At 33.9% G+C, this 20,381-nt stretch overlaps 1 protein-coding gene across 11 annotated transcripts in view; it reads right to left on the reverse strand.

Moving 5' to 3' along the window:
* The window catches only part of EPHA5 (EPH receptor A5), a 368,176-nt gene that overhangs the window by 266,816 nt on the left and 80,979 nt on the right, over nucleotides 1-20,381 (reverse strand). For all 11 annotated transcript variants that reach the window (XM_057502277.1, XM_036918159.2, XM_036918158.2 and 8 more), the window contains exon 3: nucleotides 12,499-13,162. In XM_057502277.1, coding sequence (XP_057358260.1) covers nucleotides 12,499-13,162 — 664 coding nt within the window. The remainder of the gene's footprint in view (nucleotides 1-12,498; nucleotides 13,163-20,381) is intronic.

Raw genomic sequence — 20,381 nt, forward strand, 5'->3', positions numbered from 1 at the left:
ACTTAGCTTTTATCTATCATTCCTATACAGAAAATATGAAACATATTTTCTAATCAGTGGTTATAAATCTAAAAGCTCTAGAAAGCATTTAAAAACTATGTTATGAATAAGAAGCTGATTGGACAAAATAGAAAAAAGGAACATATTTTTTCTATAGCAGCCAGGAACATACATCCTCTCCTTTTCTGACTTAACTATGTAAACCTAATAATATTTTTAACTTTAAAACTGAAAAAAAAATAAAAGATCTCCTGCATTTCTTTTTGCTTAAAATACACTGAAAAAATATGAGTTATTACCTTTGGACTGATGAAAACAGCATCTCCCAAAAACAAAGAGAGAAAAGGAAAGAGGGAAGAGGAGAGAGGAGGAGGGGGAGAAAAGGGGAGTGAGGGAGAAGGGAGAGAGGAAAGGGAAGACAAGAGAGAAAGAGTATTTTTAAGTAATTTGAGTTTCCAGTTATGTTTTCCTTGATTGCTGGATATTGTCATGATATACACAATGAAGAAGGATCACTGACTATTAATAGTGCTTGATTGCATATATATTACTTCGGATCATATCAAACTACCATCTTTTGTGCTTCCAAAGTGTCACAAATTAGCAATTTGTATAACTGTACCGATTTAATATAACTTTTTTCTACTACAAGTTGCATAGTTGCTTTATTTGTTCCATCCCCCTGCCCCTACATTAGTCTTCCTTTCCAGCCACCTGAAATTGCCTTTCTACTTCCTCAGTGTGAGTGTAAACATAGGGGAGAAACTTACCCTAGATAACTCGGTGGCTCCCTGGTCTTCCTGGGGTGCCTCTACCTCTTGATGGGCAATAGAACGTAGCTCACATAGACAATAGATCAAGCAAACATGTGATCTGAGTCAGGATGACAAAATTAAGCTCAAATGCACTTTAATGGAGAATATATAATATAGAGGGAAAATGCAGACTTTGAAACAAACACACTGTGTTGAAATGTCAGTGTACCACTCACTAGTTTTAGTCTGAGTCATCTTATAAAATTAACTTCTCTGAGCTTCAGTTGCCCCGGAAACAATGGTTCACAGTACATTGTCACGCTTAGGAGAGAGACTGTGAATAAAACATTTTAACACCGGAACATAGCAGATCTTTGCAAACATGTCAACCCTTTCTTTTCTTGCCTCATCATCCCATGTAAGACATCTTAACAATTCTGGTGTTCAGAATCTTAGGTCGTATTTCTTGGGACCCTTATTATTTCTAGTTCTAGCTTTATACACTCACTTAAAATTCAAACTACTCCCCTTGGCCCACTCTTGTATTTTTTAGGAACAAGTCCCTTTTTTCCTCAGCTTTAATTCCATTTTCTTCTAACTTCAAATGAAAATAACTTAAGTTCTCCTGAAATTCAATCATGAGAGCACTCGAGCCAGGCTTCCCATTAATGATGCACGTTGCCCTGGATTAGGATTTTCACCTGCATCAGATTCTCAAAAATTCATATATTTGCTCACTTCTGTACTCCCTGAATGTCTAATTTCTTCTTCATTCAGTCCCTGGCCAAGGTTTGTTATCTGGGAACTTTCCATTCCTATGTTATAGTTACTTGCAACATGTCCAACTGATGCAGTTTATTTCCTTCTTACATTGAGATAAAAATTTTCACATTTCTGCTCATCAAACTCACACTCAGGAAACTCCCTAGCCTTTCCAGGCCCCGACATGAGTAGCTGGCCTGGGGCAGACTTGACTGGACAGAGGGTGCTGCCCCCCTTCAGTGTCCACATGTCTGAGGAAGGAAGATCACCATCCCAGGGCAATGGCAACAAAACCAAAAATGTCAGTGCAAAAAAACAAAACAAAAAAAAACACATATTTTTTGTTTCTTGCACTGTGTCTAGGGTTGTCTCTCATTGAAATTGCTTTCAACTTCTAAAGTTAAATAGCACGTATTGAGGAATTTCTTGGTACCAAGTACTAAGCTTCATGAGCCTCCAATCTTTAAAATCTAATCCCGGTTTTGAAATCATAAACAATACTTTTATTGTGGAAGGCAGTGGGAACAAATTTTTCCTATGGATTAGTTTCTAACATTATGTACCAAGAGCAATAATATCTCGGGGTCTGGCAATAAAGCGTATAAGAAATCAAACTATAAAAATAAAGTACTATTCCTGAGTATTTTTTGAAGAAATTGCTAACAGATGTTTTCCTCTTGTCCATGGTAGAAAAAAAGTTCCTGTTTTGGATTTAACTTCATTTTCCCCTAAAGAGTGAAGGTCCCTCAAGTTTGAGACCAATTATCTGTTGCTGTTTGAGTGGGCCTGAACAGGACGGACTTGACTTAGTCGGCTTTATTATTACTGTTTAAAGTCCCTCACCAGCCCCGCCTTTCCAACCACTGACTGTGTCAAAGATAGCTACTGCTGTCACAAAACAAGAAGCCCTCACAGTTGTGACATTTCATTCATCTGGGAGCAGCATGCTTGAAAGGCGACTGCCTAGTTCTAAGTAAAGTATGGAAGACAATCAAACCCAGTTAGGCAAACCAGTGTTGACATATTAAATCATGCTTGAACCAAGAGAGCAAAAACAGATGATACACAAAACCTTCCAAAGAGAATTGTAAATAAATAAATAATGCAGTTCAGTCTGGGTCTAAAAAAAGAAGCTTTTAGCATCGGCAAATATTGGGAAGAGGTGAATATCAGGAAGTCCTTCAAAGGAGACAGTGATTGCTGCTTTTTGATAGTGAAGTGCAAAACTAGAGTTAGTGTGGGAAGGGGCAGCAAGAGCAGAACGCTGGGAAATCCTGGTAAAATCACATCATAGAACTTTCCAATCCAGAAAATGGAAAATAAAATTTTGATAGTGCCATCCTTTATTTACGAAATGTCCTAATGGAATCCTTTCAAAGAGCTCTTGAGTTCATCGGAGAAGAAGCCCTGACGCATGCGGAGTGGTGTATCATTATTCTCCTTCACAGTCGCACAGCAGGGACTTTGGGGCATTCATTCTCCAAGTCTGATTCCTGCTAACAATTCCATCAAAGGAATGGAGTTATCCATCAGTCAAATTATCATTTGCTCTAATTGTTACTTCCCCCAAACTGTGTCTATTCTTTCTTCCCTTCCTTTTTCTCATTTTAACTACACCATAACAGTACTCCAATGAGCAAGATATCTTCAAGCTCAGAAAAGATGAAAGCCTATTAACAAATCGCTTCAGTTCTTAAAGATGAATCCCTACTGGTCAGCTTTAAATGTAGACAAAGCATTTAAACACCAAAGAGAATCAAATACTAGAAGACAGGATGTGATCCACATCCATAACCAGAAATAGTAAAAGGATGCAATAACATTTTCATGTAATGAAAACCACTTAAGAGGTCATGGACAGCTTAGAATTCATTTGTATTGTTACCATTAATGAATGATACACTTTCCAAAAAGAATTGTACCAGGGCTAGTGTTCCCACTTTTTTGCTTTGTAATAATTGGCATGTCATTTTGTACTAATGTATGAGTTAAAATGAAAGGCAGTAAATTGCAATTCAGGTAAACAGCATTCTTACCTTTATCCTGTGAGTAGAATAAACTTTCACCATAAATATTACAATACTTCTCAGACCTGCCTGCTCAATACAATCACCTGGGGAGTATAACAAACTACTGATGACCCCGACAGCACTACACAATGGAATCAGAATTTCTTGGAAGGGTGTCCAGGCAAATGGTTTAAAACTAGTGTGCTGCATTGTAAATGTTGAGAATAGCAGAATTGATAAAACTAGGTCCCAGTAACACCTCCTGAGTAGGAGGAAATGCTAAATCTCATGAGGAACTACTCCAAGTCAATGAAAAAAGGCAAACATTCCAAAAATGAACAGGCAATCATAAACTAGAGTGATTAGGACATGAGTGTCATTTGTATTTTTTAATCTAATTTGCTGTGGTTTGATCTCTCCCCTAATTTGCTAATAATGTCTATTTATGATAAGTCTAGAAAGAACCGATGGAAAACATGGGATTCCTAAGTTGAAATGCAATTAGCAGAAATAAAAAAAGATAAAATATCATTAGGTCTAATATTATCAAAAGCTATGTAATTATAATCTATATCTAAAAACCATATTAAGGGACATCTGGAGGGGAAGATAAATATATAATTTATAGATAATAGTTTTGAAACAATATGAATAGGTCAATATTGATATATATTCAAAGGAATTAGGAAAAAGATTTCTGTTCTTGCCCTTACATAGTTATATCGTCCTAATTTATGTGTACCTCAGTTTCCTAATTTGTAAAGCAATGAAGAAAAGAGAATTCACTCCTTTATATCAATGCTTCTCTAACTTGAATGTGCATATAAAAAAACATCAAGGGATCTTGCTAAAATGTAGACTCAGATGCAGTTTTTCTTGGGTAGTGCCTGAGACTCAGCATTTCTAAAATGTTCTCAGGTCATGCTAATGACATTGGCTGGTGCATTACCCCCAAGGTAGGCAGACTTTGCAGGTGAGCATTGTGTTACTTAACATTTCACATGGGAGGAAAGTTGGACTCAATCTGGTTTTGGGTTTGGTCACATTCACCCATCTACCAAATGAATGGGTGAGATTTGAACTAAGAGTTGTATTGCCTTAAAGCCCAGTAATGCCTTTAAATAACCACACACAAAAACCTCTTGGTGATTCACAGATCAATTTAAGGTTTTAAGTTTACTTAATGGTTTTATGCAAGTATTGGACTTTGTTTCTTATCATTTGCATTCACTTTTTTAAAACTTCTTCCTCTTAAGAATCTGAGAACAGACACTGAGATGCTGAATCACACTCAGTGATTCTTCAACGTTAAATTTCCCTGTACACACAACTTTTCCTATGAGAGCTATTCTGGTTTATGTTATCAGACTTTGTGAAAGTCCTGCTGTCTCAATAATAAGAAAAGAAGCAAACAATAAAAAAAAAAAGACTGTGCTTTGGTTTCCTAGTAAATTTATATGTCATGGATTTTAAATCAGTCCTGATTACATCAACTGAGATATGACCTTTGTAAGACCTAATCATTAAACATTTTTCTGATAATTTTCTTTATATGTATTTACTATAATAAGCAGGACTTATCCAGTGTATCTCCTTTTAATAAATGTTTATTGTAAGATGCATTTTGTACAATATGAGCCACTTGAACATGAATAAAATCATTAATTCCCCATCCATATGATTATGATGGGGCTCAAGTTCATTAATGATAAATTCATTTTCACAGTGATAATATGGAATGTGCCATCATCATAATAAAACATCCTAGAGATCTACCCAAAGTAATATTTACAAAGTATTTATTATTACTGTAAATATGATCTATAACATGAATCGATTACATTTATTCTAAATAGAGATAGAAGGCAGAGGGTGTGGAGGAGAGAAATTCAAGACTATAGTAGTACGAGTGAGAAAGTAGGAGTACAAATCAAGATTAAAAGTTTGTCTAGGAGACAAACAGATCAGTTTGTTACAGAGTGCTTGGTTTTTCTATTTCCATTATTTCATTGTCAAGTCTTCTTTTACTATGCACATATAGAAGAAGATTCACAAGTTACTAACAATGAAACATTAAGTTCTTACAAAGAGAAGACTTTCATTCATTCTTTCAATGGGTGTATAATTTATAAGGAGCCTTCCACCAATATTACTTATAACTAACTGAATTGTTTCATGTTTGATATGCATGTATTTGACCATATATATTATTTGGAATTGTTTATCCTTAAGGTAGCATTGTATGTATATGGACAGCCTTTTTAGAGATAATTTCAGGAATTTAAAGCTCTTTTATTACTCAGATCTTAATATGAAAATATATTTTTAAATATATAATTTTAGAAAGAAACAAGATACACGCAAAATTGATTAATGTAATATATCACTGCACTGCTTGTAAGCCGTTCACCATCACTCTGCTTAGTTTTCTCCCCGATATCTATGTTAAAGATCACCTTTCCAGAAAACAGTTTCTTACCACCTGTGCAAACTTGCATACTCTCACTGCTATTAGCAACTCTCATACATTGTAACTGAAGACACGAGTCCATCTGCATGTCTGTATTCCTAATACACAGGAAATGTATTGGTGGAATATACTGCCTAATATAATGTAACTTAAAGAATGAGTGATAATATCTAACCATAGAGCAAATCTTTATAAAGGAGTTTCTAATATAGTTTTGATTACCCATAAATAAAAATGTAGGTTTATTCTTTGATAAATGATACTAGTCAAAAATATACTACCCAGATTGAGAAAACTAGAGTATTTTCTAACCTGAAGCTACGCTGAATTTTACAAGAGACAGAAACATAGTCCTATAAATATATTTTATTTTTAATGAGATATAAACAGCAGCTAACACTCATTGAATAAATATACTGTTCTAAGCATTATTCTAAGTATTTTCATATAATGTCTCAAAGTATTGCTATGCGGTGGTTAAAAATAAGGAAAGTAAATAGATTTAAAACTTGCACAGGGATATAGAACTAATAAATGGCAGAAGTAGGACTGGAATCCAGGCATTCTGGCTCCACACCAAAGTGCTTAAACTACTAGAGTATGCTGCCTCTCACAAGCAGGGTATTTCCTACTAGATCCAAGTTAAATTAGTCACTTAAAAAATATATACATCTCTTTCATTCTAACAAATATTAAGAAAAATGTTAACTTTTGCAAAGGTAGCGAGTCTATAAACATACTTAGCTTGGGCAGCATATCAGCTCATATAGGCAGAAGGAGTATGTTTCAATCAGCGATTCCCACCTGAGAGTGATTTTGCCCCCTGAGGACATTCGGTAATATATGGAGGCATTTTTGACTATCAAATCAGAGGCCAGGAAAGCTGCTAAATGACCTACAAGGAAGAGAACCACCCCCGCCTTCAATAAAAAGTATCTGGCCCCAAACGCCCATAGCATTGGTGATGAAAAACCTTGATTTAGGAAAGTGAAAAGCAAAAACAAAAACAAATGCAGAATATGCTCTAAAGCTTTCATAGAACTAACCCTATACTATCCAAGGAAGTAGTTTAAACATAAAAAAAATCAATTTTATTATTCTCATGTGTAATACTTGCCAAGGGATGAAATACTTTAAATACTTAATTGTCTTGGTGGTGATTCGCCAGCAGTGGGACACACCCATGTACACACATGTACACCATTGATAATCTTTACTTCCATAATCACTATCTTTTGTTAAAATTTTGAAACTAAAATTAGTTTTCTTTGTTGCATAAAAGAGCATACCAAATAGAAATAAAAGTTCAACCTCTGATGTTTTTGGTAATATGCTTAATTAAAAATAACTAGGCTCCCCAATGTATAATTACACAAACACCCAACACACCATATTTCCAGCCAATCTTGTTTCAAACATAAATATACACCAGAAGTATGAATGATGGACATACTATTCCCTACAGTATCTGTACTGTTTCTGAACCAAGGCTCTTTTTTGAGCTCAGTATTTTCACTATATTTTCCTTGCTGTGCAATCATCTCCCAGTTGGACAATTAATAAGTGCTTTTCTCCATAGCCCTTGGCATGTATCCCCCCTTACCCTGTATTTTAGCATGCACTATATACCTTCTTCACTCTGACTGGTTTTGGCAGTGACCCACAATCTAAATCTCTTTCCTCCATTTGATATAAGTGAAACTATAATTATCTAGGGGTAATTTCAAATTACCACTTCATTCCACTAGCAACTGATGAAGATTAGTGGTCTTGCCTTGCATCTGAGTAAGTCAGCAACATAATCACAAGAGAACTCAGCAGGCAACATTTGATTCATGTGAACTCAATTACTGCTGTCAAACACATTCACTTCAATAAAAAGCAGAAACTTCCAAAATGGATTTTTGCTAATAATTTTGTACTTAAAAAAAATTTCATATGACTCTTAAGGGAAAAAAAATAGCATGGATTTCATCAGAAATAATAATAAATAACAAGTAGGGAAACATACTAGTATAAATGGATTTAATACATTATTAGTTTCTGAAAATAAAAAACATTTCAAAGAAATAAATTTGTATACATAAAGTGATTTATTATAGAAAATTCAGGCATATGAGCAAGCCTTAGAAAAATAAGGGTACTCTCTGTTTTAAGTTAATGCAAAGGAAATGAGAATATTTTGTTACCTAATTAAAACTAGATTATTACAGGAAGGGTAGCCAATTTCTCTTAAGGAAGTAAAACCAGGGGTCATGAAGATGATAAATCATGAATTGCTAAATGGACAGAGAATCCTGAATCACTCCTTGATTGTCTTATGGGTTGAAGCCATATGTTAATGAGCCACCTAGCATTCTGAATCCTGAAGGCTTGGTCTCTAAAGCCCTTGGGTCTACTTCATTCTCCCCTGTGTGTGTATCAGTTCACCCAAACAGATCTGACAGCAGCTACCTGGTCAGCTCCTGGTAGAGAATTTGTAAACATTGATAGGTAATACTACAACAGCTTTTCTTAAACTTCAGCTTCTTGATATGGTTATATCCTTAATTAAATCCCAATATATTTTGATTAGCAAGGAGACTGAGTAATGAAATGTAAATACTAAGGCTACAAAAATCACTAAGATGGCCTTTATAATTGTTAATACATCATATGTCAATCATACGTGATTCAATATTTGGAACTTGAAATGTTGGCATGAGACTCTTAAGACTAAGAAAGGATTAACTTAAAAGAAATATTTGTCAATACAGCAATGACTTCCTAGAGAGAAATACAAAGGTAAAATAACTCAATATAGTACCCTCCCCACTCAGTGGTTTTGCTTTCCTCTGTTTCAGTCACCATGAACAAGTACAGTCCAAAAGTATATTCTCCTTCTGACTTATCCTCAAAAGGTCAATAGTAGCCTAACACTACATCACAATGCCTACATCATTAGACTCACTTCATGTCATCATGTAGGCATTTCACCCCCTCATATCACAAGAAGAAAGGTGAGTATGATATAATAAGATATTTTGATAGAGAGCACATTCACATAACTTTTATTACAGTATATTGGTATAACTATTCCATTTTATTATTTGTTATTGTTGTTAATCTCTTTCTGTTCTAATTTACAAATTAAACTCTATCATAGGCCTGTAACCACAGGATAAGATGTAGCATATACAGGGTTCAGTATGATCTGTGTACTCAGGCATCTCCTGGAGATCTTGGAATGTATCCTCTACAGATAAGGGGGAACTACTGTAATTTTAAGACACAGTATTCTTTTATGACTTTGTCCATTCTACTTCCTTTTAAATTGATTTTCCCTACCTCCTGCCTTTTGATGTCTTTATGATTCTTTAAAATAATATACACCACCCTTGCCAACCAGGAATATGTAGTTAGTTGGGGTAGGGAGAGTAATTAATCAAATAATAAATTAACAAAAGGTGCAAAATCTTAACTCTAAATGTCTGTGAAGAAGACATGTATGAGTAAATAAGGTAAAGGACTGACCTAGTCTTCAGGGCCAGAGAAGCTTCTCTGAGGAGGAGGTGTTGGAGCACAGATCTGAAGGATGAGTATGAGTCAGCCAGGTATAAAGTAGGTAGAAGAGTAGTACTTCAGGACAAGAGAAGAGAATCACAGAAGAGCAAGCAGTGAAAAGGAGCAAATTGCCTTCAAGAAAGTGAAAGAAAGCCAGTGTGGCTGGTGAACAGGGAAGGGGAGGAAGCGTGCTTTAAGATCTGTCCAGAGCAAAACCACTCAGGGTCTTAGGCTGCTGTAAAACCTTTATCTTAAATGAAACGATTGAAGTGTTTAAAATGTGCATGCTAGAGGTAGTGGGCTATGGAGGATGGATGTGGGCAATGATTAGATTTGCTTTTTTGTAGAGGTGATACATTCACAGTGCTCAAAAATCAAAACTACATATATAAACTCATTCATTATATTTGAAAATAAAGTTCCAACAAGATATGTGTGTGTGTGTGTGTGTGTGTGTGAGGAAATAGAAGTGAATGATTTTAATAGATAGTTCGGTAGTAATTACTATAAATAGTTTGTGATGGATAGGAATCAGGGAGTACACAGGAAGGAGAAGTCAAAAATGATTTAGATTTCTGGCCTATCAAGGACAGTTACAAAACAAGATCCACACTTAAGTGTTTGGAGAAGTGTATTAAGGTCATAGAATGAGTTAGAGTTATGGTGGAATTTTATATGACACGCACATGTATACATTTACATTAGCATATTCATATTAAGTAGAGATCTAAATGCTTCAAGAATATCTGTGATGCCTTAATTTCTTTCAACATTTATTTATTCATTCAATGAGGTAAGGTAAGTTATTTATAGAATAAACATTCGAAATTCCTCATAGAGTGGCCACACACCATTTGTGCACAGGACAAACACCCAAAGGCACTCTGCATATAGACTACATTGTGTAGAATACTCTTGGTGCTGTGTAGTGCACAGCCTCCATGACCCCACAGCCTTTGTTCCTACAACCAAGGCTGGGTAATAAACTCATTAATTAAGACAGAGTCCAGTTCAGTGAAGTTTTCTACAATATACTCTCTCCAGTTCATCCCACTATTCTCAGTTAGGTCTCTCCTCCTCAATTATTAAACGAAGAGTATGAGAGAAGAAAGATAGGCATCAAATGCCTGCCCTAAGAAACATCCTTTCAGATACTACTTCACCATGACATCTTTGTGATAAATATCTGCATAATGTTTTGATTCCGGCAACAATCAAAAACCAGCAGAGGTTTTTTTATACCCTCTATCACTCTGGATGAAGAAAAAGGTCACTGTGTTTTCAACTAAAGTAACTACATACCATTCTTAAAATGACATAAAGAAATGATCAAGTAGAGCATGTTACTTTATGATACTAGTAAACACAGTTTTAGAAATAATATTTATATTGTGACTATATTTAGAGAAAAGAATGAAATGTATTCAATGGATTACATTTAACTCCTTCTGATTCTACAATTACATGCATCCTCACCTTACACCAAGAAGACTGTTCAAAAAGAAAAGTTAAGATAATATTGGTTAGGAATATCCTTTACATCCAATCCTGAATAAAATGATTCACGTCCCTGACAATAGTAAAAGCATTTCCAAACCATAATTTTAATTTAATGTACTTCATACATGATAAATTTATAACTGTAATATATATACAATAAACTCACAATTTTAGTAAACTATATATACATATATATGTATCAATAGTTGTTGATTACATGGAAAAACAACCCTACATTTAATTGAAGATGGTACTGTAGGGATATGAAATATGAGCTGATGCTGAAAAAGAAAATTTAAATATAGTGCAATGTGTTCCTAGAGAGAAATAAGCAGTCACTATGATTTACGGGTAATTTCCCTAGTTTTGTTTCCCTGTACCTATTATCAATTAACAGTCAGGCCTGAACAGACCCGAACAACTCTGATTCACATTTTATAGTGGATGGGGGAAAATGCACCTGAAGCTACCAGATAGGATTAAAAGACTTCTCAGCATTTGGTTTTCTCCTCATTTAACACACATTAATTCTCATTATGTATTTAACACGTACACAACATTGGGAAAATAAGTTCAGGCTCATAGGATGAATGATTTTTTTTTTAAGTTTTTCTTTCTCCCTCATAAGCAGTTCTTCCCTTTGACATAAAGTACTAGCCTGTTCCAAAATGCCACTGATAAATACCCAAGTTTACAAGGGCAACTCACCACACTGTGCGCAAATGAGGGTATTTTCAAATAAACAAGGAAGTGGTCATGATCAAGGTTCAATTTAAAAGGAAAACAAAACAAAAAAGTCCTCAAGTGCAAACTGCTTTGAAATGACCTTTTGTATTGGCTCTAACTGTAAAAAAAGCAGTTATTTTCTTGGGCAGTACTTATTATGCATTTAATATTGACCTGTAAATTCTTTAAGGCAAGCATGCGATAGCAATTATATGTAAACAATACAGGAAACTAAGTCCTGAAAGCTTACAAATATTTTCCTATGGAGTTCATATGGCTGAACTTATTTCTAAGGAAATTTTTAAAGGCAGTTAGTTAAAAGCATGCCAAAACAACTCTCACTTAGGATTTGCATTTGAATTTTATATGGCAAGCAAAGAGTACTATTGGAGAGAAAATAGCAGTAAAATAGCAGAGAATAACCATACAAAGAAATAATCCCCTGGTTTGAATCATTCAAAAATAAAACTTTTGAGAGTAAAATGAATATGAAATATTATACTGCAAGTAAGACACTCTCTGAGTATTAATTATGTATATCCAATAAAACACTACAATATTTTATTGTTGCCAGAAATTTTTAAATTCTGAGAGAAATAAAATTTGAAGAGGAATAATCTCCATAAAAAGCAAAGTAAAAGGTCATTTGCTCATAGTCATTGGAGCAAATTCACACACATGATCTGACCGCAGCAGATAGATAGCCACAGTAGATCCACAGGCAAACTCTTACCTTGACAGGTGCCATTTTTCTCTTCATATCCTGCCTTGCACATGCATTTCCCGATGGGCACCAGCCACTCCCCTTCAGCACTGCAGTGCATTTTGGGTGATTCATCTGTCACAGAATGGTTGACACAGGAGCCTGATACTTCGAGCAACTGTGAAGAATCAGCTCCAGTAATTGTGTCAGGGAAGACAGCCAAGTGTCGTACCACAGACGGGCACTTTTTATAGTACACGCGCACAGAGACCAGAGCAATGCAAGCACCCACATCTTGAAAAGCAAGATAAAATCCCTTTTTGCTTAAAGGTCCTACATCTCTGACCTCTGTATTCAGTTTCATGACACGGTCGCCAAGGTCAAGTTCTGTAAAGCTTTCATCAGCAGCAATAGTATCGATTTTGATGTACTGGTTTTCCTTGATGTTTCTTCCATCTTCATGATCTGACTCAAAATAATACATGTTAAAAGTTTCCTTACAGGTCCCCAGTCCTCCAGGAAGGCTGTTGCAGTCCCGGAGAGTGAACTTGAGTTCTATGAAGATTCTGGAAGCACCTTCATTGGAGATCCAACTGGTCAAAAGCCAGTTATTCTGATTTTGTTCCATAACTTTGCATACTTGGTATGTGTGGATAGGAGCATAATTTTCATCAACTTCACCAATTTCTTCCCACTGTATAATATAAAAGAGAAAGGCAAAATTTTTTGAATTAGAATATAACCAGCAAAAGTAGTCAAAGAAACAAATTCAGATGTAGAAATTTCTGTAGCCTTGAAAGAAAATTCATTTGTTTGAAATTAATAATAGATGCTTATTTCATTGAATCAATTTGTTTAGAACTCTTATAAATTGGATAGCCAAATGTTTATTCATGGATTTATCCACAAATATAAACCTAGAGACAGATACAAAATAGAGATAAAAATTATAGATTAATACTATAGAGAGCCTTGACATTTTGAATACTGACTTCTTGTTTTACCCTGGGAACACATTAATTTCTTGCCAATACATTATCTTATGAGTTCTGAATTTATATATAGGATGTAGAAAAATATTAACCATGATTTACATAGCTTCCAAAATATTATTTGGTCAAAGAAAATATCCAAACTTCTCTCTTTACTAGTAAAAAATCCAGTTTTGAGAACCATAACCACTTCCTGAACAGTATAGAACCAAATTTTTATTCTTCATAGATGTCATTATAATTTTAAAAATTTCTTAAAACTGTATAGAATCTGTGTGTACAAAACTATGTAAAATTTTGTTTTAAATCTTTAAAAAAAGGACCCTGAAACACACAGAGCAATGGCATCTAACTAGAATTTCAATAAATCCACAATGTGATTTCAGCCATTGAGTATTATAGATAATAAACTTCATAGAACCTTATTTATTTAGACACATGCAATTAAATAGAGCATTATTTCTTTATTCTGTTCAACTGCAAAGGTGTTAAAAATGTGGAGGCACAATGGATGGACATAAATCATATACCTCAGATGGCCCCTCTCAAAATTCTAGCTGCCATCAGACAGACATAAAGTAGAGGTGCTAATGAGAGAAAACTGCTGAGCTCCTATTTCACTAGAGAGAGACATCAAGATTTTATCTTGCTTAACAACTTTCATGTTTTGGTGCTATGTGAAGTCTTAGTTCTTTCACTTAACGTCATTTTTGTTCTCTCTCAAAACGTATATTAACTCTGCTTAGCCTCTGATTTTTCTAAACCAGCTATTTCAGCATGTTATCATTAAACTATTTAACTTATTTTCCTGAAGTGATCCAGGTATCCATCTCTTTATTACAAATGGTTACTGAATGCCATGATTAATCTTTCATGCAAAAGAGTACCTCAACTTATCAAATGAAAATAGATATGATCAACCTACTGTAACAAGACTAATTAAATATGTATTCTCTAAATTAGTAAAGTGGAAAATAGCATCAAAAAGGTTTTTCTCTGGAAAAAATCAAAATGCTATATTATCTGTTTTTTCTTTTACTTTATAATAGTCTTTCAATAAAAAATATAAATGGATTTCAGATCCCCGGCCTTAAAATACTTATGGAAGACCTATACCTGCATCATATTTTCCAACAGGACCTTACTAACAAGTAAAAGGAATTGAAATAGAGCTCCTCTGAGATTATAAGGCAAGCAATTCAGTCTTTGTCTCTACAAAGTCCAAAGAACCACTAATATTAAAAATGCAAGCCAAGCAGCACTTGATAAGACAGCTTAATAGTTACTGCTTCAGGTGATAATTTCAAAGTCTGTGCATAAGCATCTTGTTTCTCTGAATATTCTCAATTAAGAAGAGAAAAACTGTAATTTTCTTTGATGATAGAATCTATCATGGTGGGATTTTATTTATTTTTCTTTTCAAATGTCCAAAGTACAAATGAAGCCTCACATTTTCTCTTCCTAATGAAAGAATAGAAAAACTTTAATTTAGATAATTATGGCCACAATCCATTCAGAGACTCAAATAGGTAATATATACACATTTCCCATAGATATCTGCTCCTCTTTAAATAAATGCACTAAGAAACAGACTAAAGTATTTTATTTATTTTGGATTGCTTAGCTGAAATAAAGCTGAATTCTTCCATTTTTTTATCCCTTTTAATACAAAATGGAGATCTTGCTGTCCTCAGCAAAAAACCATACTTATAAAGAAGAAATGAGATAATGAAGAAAAAGAAACATTCATCAAGAACTTAAGAATGTGCCAGGATATTCCTAGACACTTTTACAAATGTCATGTCAAGGAGATTATAGTAGTTTAATGAAGGGCACAAATATAAAACATAATGTATTAATTTCAATTTGGGGGGGGTTCCTATCACCTCATGGTTTAATAAAAGTTATTTGCTGGTCCTTTGATTACTACAAATAACCTGCCTGGACATTTCAGAAGGAAGGTTACTTAATGGAACATAGTGGCTGTGCCTCTGTTCTTCAAGTCTAACAACTAGTCATGAGCCCATGCTTGTGTCTGTATTTGTTTACTCTTTATTCCTATTTCTTTGCTTTAAGATGAAAGAATAGGTTTCACACAACTATCCTGGGCTAGCTCAGTTTCTCTGCCAGGTCCTTGGGCTTGCTTCTTTTCCCACTGGGTACTGAAGATTCCAAGTTAGTTGCATTCTAACCCCATGTCTCACCAGGCATCACACATCAACCACATTCATCAGCGCAGTGGAAAAGAAAAAGGACTTATTTTCATACCCATATGTGTATCATGGGGTTACCCACTTTTCCTACCCAAGCCATTAAGAACAATTTCCTTTCTGCCTGCCCTTCATTGCCGAGTTAAGTTTCTTGCACCAAGCTCCTATTGTCTCATACCTTGATAGCACTGTTCTCACTTCCAGTCCCCTAGCCTATACATCACTCCCTTTGCCTTCAGAATTTGAAAATACTGACTCAGGACACATAGACTCCCTAGAACCTCCCCTTATATTGTGTCCCTGAATACACAGTAGGAATCATCCTGTGAACAGAGTCCATCCTGACCATTTTAGTTATCAGGGGGGTCTACTGTTCAGTTCTATTTTCACTGTTGCGTTTCCATGTATCTTGTTTCTTCAGTGAGATTAATCTATTGATGTTAAAGTACAGTGGTAAGAAACTTTGCAGTAGAGGCCTGAATACAAATATTTGATTGGCTTTGTACAGAGGAGAGATTCTCAGCCTGAAACCCTAGCTTAGTCCCAGTTTTCACAATGTCTAGATGGATAAACTGAGACTCAACCGCACTGGCACCATAATCTAGAGTGAAAATGAAAACTATTCCCGACATCTAATACCCAATGTAAAACATCATAAGGGGCCTGAAAAGATCTGGTCCTAGTGTTCATTTCAGAAATGAGGAAATTGAATACCAGGCAACAGAAAGAATTTTCCCAAGTTCACAGAGGACCACCCTGACCATCTGAGCATTCCCTCAACCTGTGTCTACTACCTGTCTTTTTGTCCACATCTCTGTCTTGATGTGTGGATTTGTATGTGGGATTCCTTGATTCATAGTATTGATTGCTACCCTACTCTGTCAAAACTAAATTCACATTTTTTTAGACATCATAACTATATTTTTTTCCTTGCTTTCTTCTTTCTTTCTTTCCCTCCCTCACTCCCTCCCTCCTTCCCTCCCTTCCTTCCTTCCTTCCTTCCTACTTTCCTTCCTTCCTTCCTTCCTTTTTCTATATATCTCAATACTCTGAAATACCAACATAAGGGTAAAAACATGATCATCTTATTCTCCACTATCTCTGAGTCTGACAATATTTACCAAAGAAGAGCACTTGATAAATATTTTATAATGAATGGATATCAAACACGTACATATCCCTCCTTTGTCCAGAGATCTGCTAATTTCAAATGTGAGATAATCCAAACATAGTAAATAAGTGATTGAATGATTTGCCTTTGGTTTTTGTTTGAACAAAAATAAATTTTCTCTGTAAACTGTTTGAATTTTATAACCAAATAAGAAGAAAAGTATATGAATTCATATTTTTCAAAATTAGACTTCAATAAAAAGCTTTAAGCATTTTAAGACATTTTCTTATCCCAATAATTTATGAAATAATTTTGAATGTGTTTTGCATGTTAACCTGTAAAACTATTTTTCATTAGCATTACATTTTACCGATTATAACTTACAGCTTAGTTTAGATATGTTATTTTTTGAGCATGGTATGTTCTAAAATTTTCAGTTTTTATTTTTTTGCTCACTAACTTTCTTCACCATTCGGATTAAAACCCCAGGATACTAGATATCAGTTAGTGGCACTATACCTTATTTCATATTTCAGTGACATAATATTAAGACTGTTAAAGCATTTTCATTCTGAAAGTAATGTAAAAATATGGGTAGGAATCAAATGCTTCCAGCTTTCCTCTGATATAGCATAACTTTATAGCAAGACATTGTTTATTGTATGGATGATTCTTTGAATATAGGCATAACTGACCATTATCCTTTAATATCACAATAGTTTGTATAATACCTTCTGAAAATAAACAATAAATGAGTTCTAGGAGTCCCATTTTTTTCACAACATTTTTAGGTGTCACTTATGAAGTTGTGTGTGTGCAGTAGTAGTTTACTAATTTTACTACAGATATCTTGATCTCAAATTATTAGTTAAATGCTAGTTTTAAAAGAGCAGTACCTTTCCATGGTCTTAGAAAAAGCCTGGGAAATAGTTTGAATCTGTGCTCAAATTTGTAAGTCAGGCACTTTACCCATTTTACCCAGTGAGTAATACATTCCAATTGCTACCTCATATGTTTACCTAAAGTCTAAAATTTCTAGAAGTTTCCTGCTGTTGAAAAAATCAGATGGAATAAAATATTAAAAACTGAGAAACATCAAACACACCTAAAGTTCTTCTGTTTTATTACAGTAATTTATATTAGTAATGAGCAGATTTTTAGCTCTATGATTTCATTTTTTTCCATTTTTCTGAACTGATTAAAATGTAATGAAATATACTCAAGTAAAGGCCTAGACGATTTGCTTATTTTCTTGTTTTTTCCAAGTGCATAATAAATTACTAATATTTTCTTCATAACATTTTATAAGACTTACTATATTTACATAAAATCATTGTTTTTCTCCCTATTGTATATACAACTGAACTCACTTGTCTGTGTGTGAATGCAGAAGTCAGCCATTATCTAACATTCAATCCAGGGTATTTCCTCTGAGAGAAACTGGGCCAGAAAATCCTCAAAGAGTCAGTAACTTAGGTACATGCTTAATGGCAGAAAAGGTGAGGAATCCAATTATTACTGGGACACACTTGTTTGCTCTGTCTGTTACACTACCTTTGATGTGTGACTGTCAACTAGAAGTTGCTTCTCATTAGGAAGAAATACTGTATTATTAAGACCAGAGCATGTTGGGTTCAAATATGAGTCTCTAGCACACCTGTGCAGTGGCAGCCCAACTGCTTAAACCGTGAGAGTCAAATAAAAGATCAAACGCCATTCTAGGTCATAATACTTTGAAAGATATTTTGTTGTAATTCAAAGGTGATGCTGGAAGGTGTGGAAACCTCAAAGCTAATGCTGTACGGGAAGAACAGTTTAGAGCTACAGGCAGTCAACCCGCATTTCAGATTTGTTTTCTCATTAAACACTATGTGCATGACATAATCATTAGGAACACAACCATATCATTTTGCAGATGAGTAAACTGAGGCCAGAGCAATTAACACACTAATCAGTGACAAAGTAATATCTCTAATCAGCACTCTGTGATATTACTTGTTTCCTCTTTTGAAGGATTAAAATTATAATGCATAAAATATAGTGGCACATGAAGTCATTTTAACCAACAAAAACAAATTTTTCATTACCCAATAAACTAGGTATTTATGTTTTCAAAATATAAAATTGTGGGCATTTGTTGTAGAATTACAGCACACATCCTTCCTTGATCAGTTTCCTGACTTTGGGATCAAGACCATGCACAGTCCATTGAGCAACAGAAACATCTCAGTTTTTATGCACAACCACCAGGACAAAATGGTTTCAAATGAATCAAATACATAGGATAGAGTTTCAGTTTTAGAAATTCAACCCAATAGCTGTGGTTATTTAGTAAAATAAATATGACAAAATGTATCAGCTTTCAACAAAAATCATTTGAATCAAGAATCTTGTTACATTTCCTCAATAATATATTAGTGGGGAAAAAAGATTACATCAAATAGGAGTTAGAGTTGTTTAAAACATCTTTAAAATTCAAATAAGTATGATGTGGTAGTATTGCTAGAAATGACTCAATTCATTTTCTATGTATGAAATAAAGCTAAAGTAGGTAACTTTATTGCCCATGGAACAGTACAAATATTTATGGGCTCAAATTCAATTCATGAATCAAAATCATTTGAGGAAGAAATTAAAACTTTTAATCTTATATGAATATTTTCATAGGGAAATACATAGACATTTGGACATCTATGTACAACACTAAATATGAATGGCCAAAGGGGACTTTTTTTGCTTAGGAAAACAACTGACAGCGTTTATTTATTTCTTGTTAATGTTGTAGTCAGTAATTATTTAAAAAAAAATAAAGGTCATGGATTCTTTCTTCATTTATTCTTTAAAAAAAAATTGAAAAAACATCCAAGTCCAGAATATACAAATTGGAGACTGAAAAAAGTCAAAAGGACCATATTGGATAAAATATGCACAGAAAAGTTTATGATTTAGGCAAAAAGGTATTTCTTAGTAAAATACTGAAATGAATATAATCTAAAAAGAAAAAGAAAATGCATATATCATGACTGCTTATTATTTGTTATTCTACTTTTAAGAGGGCATATATTAAATAGTTTCACATTATATAAAATGATAAAATATATCATGAATACATCAAGTTTTAAAATCTGTAATTTTTTCCTTAAAAAAATACTTAGGAAAACAAATTCAGACTTATTAACTTGTCAATAATTTTAAAAGATAGAATGAGTTAAGTGGATAAGAATAATTGAAGTTAACAATTTAATAAAGTGAATTAAAATCTTAAATAATCTCATTAGCATTTTGTCAAAAAACAGTCCCATGTGGTACATATTATCTAGTTTGTCACAAATGTTGTGCCATGAGTTATAATTTTAAAAGAAGCAGCTATAAATAAATAAATTAATAAATCACTGATCTAGTTTAGTTCTGTTTTAATTACAGTATATATTGGGACACTTCCATGCTTAAGCTACAGTAGCTTACCACTATGTATTTTCTATCATGTTATACCAAAAGTGGTCAGTCCAACATTTAATAATATATAAAACTGTGGTAATATAATCTTTTTTACATTACTATAAATGTTTACATAGTTCGTGAGTTTATATCTTTCTAAAG

The sequence above is a fragment of the Manis pentadactyla genome, chromosome 5 (genome assembly GCF_030020395.1).
Source record: "Manis pentadactyla isolate mManPen7 chromosome 5, mManPen7.hap1, whole genome shotgun sequence".
In the NCBI taxonomy this organism is placed as follows: Eukaryota; Metazoa; Chordata; class Mammalia; order Pholidota; family Manidae; genus Manis; species Manis pentadactyla.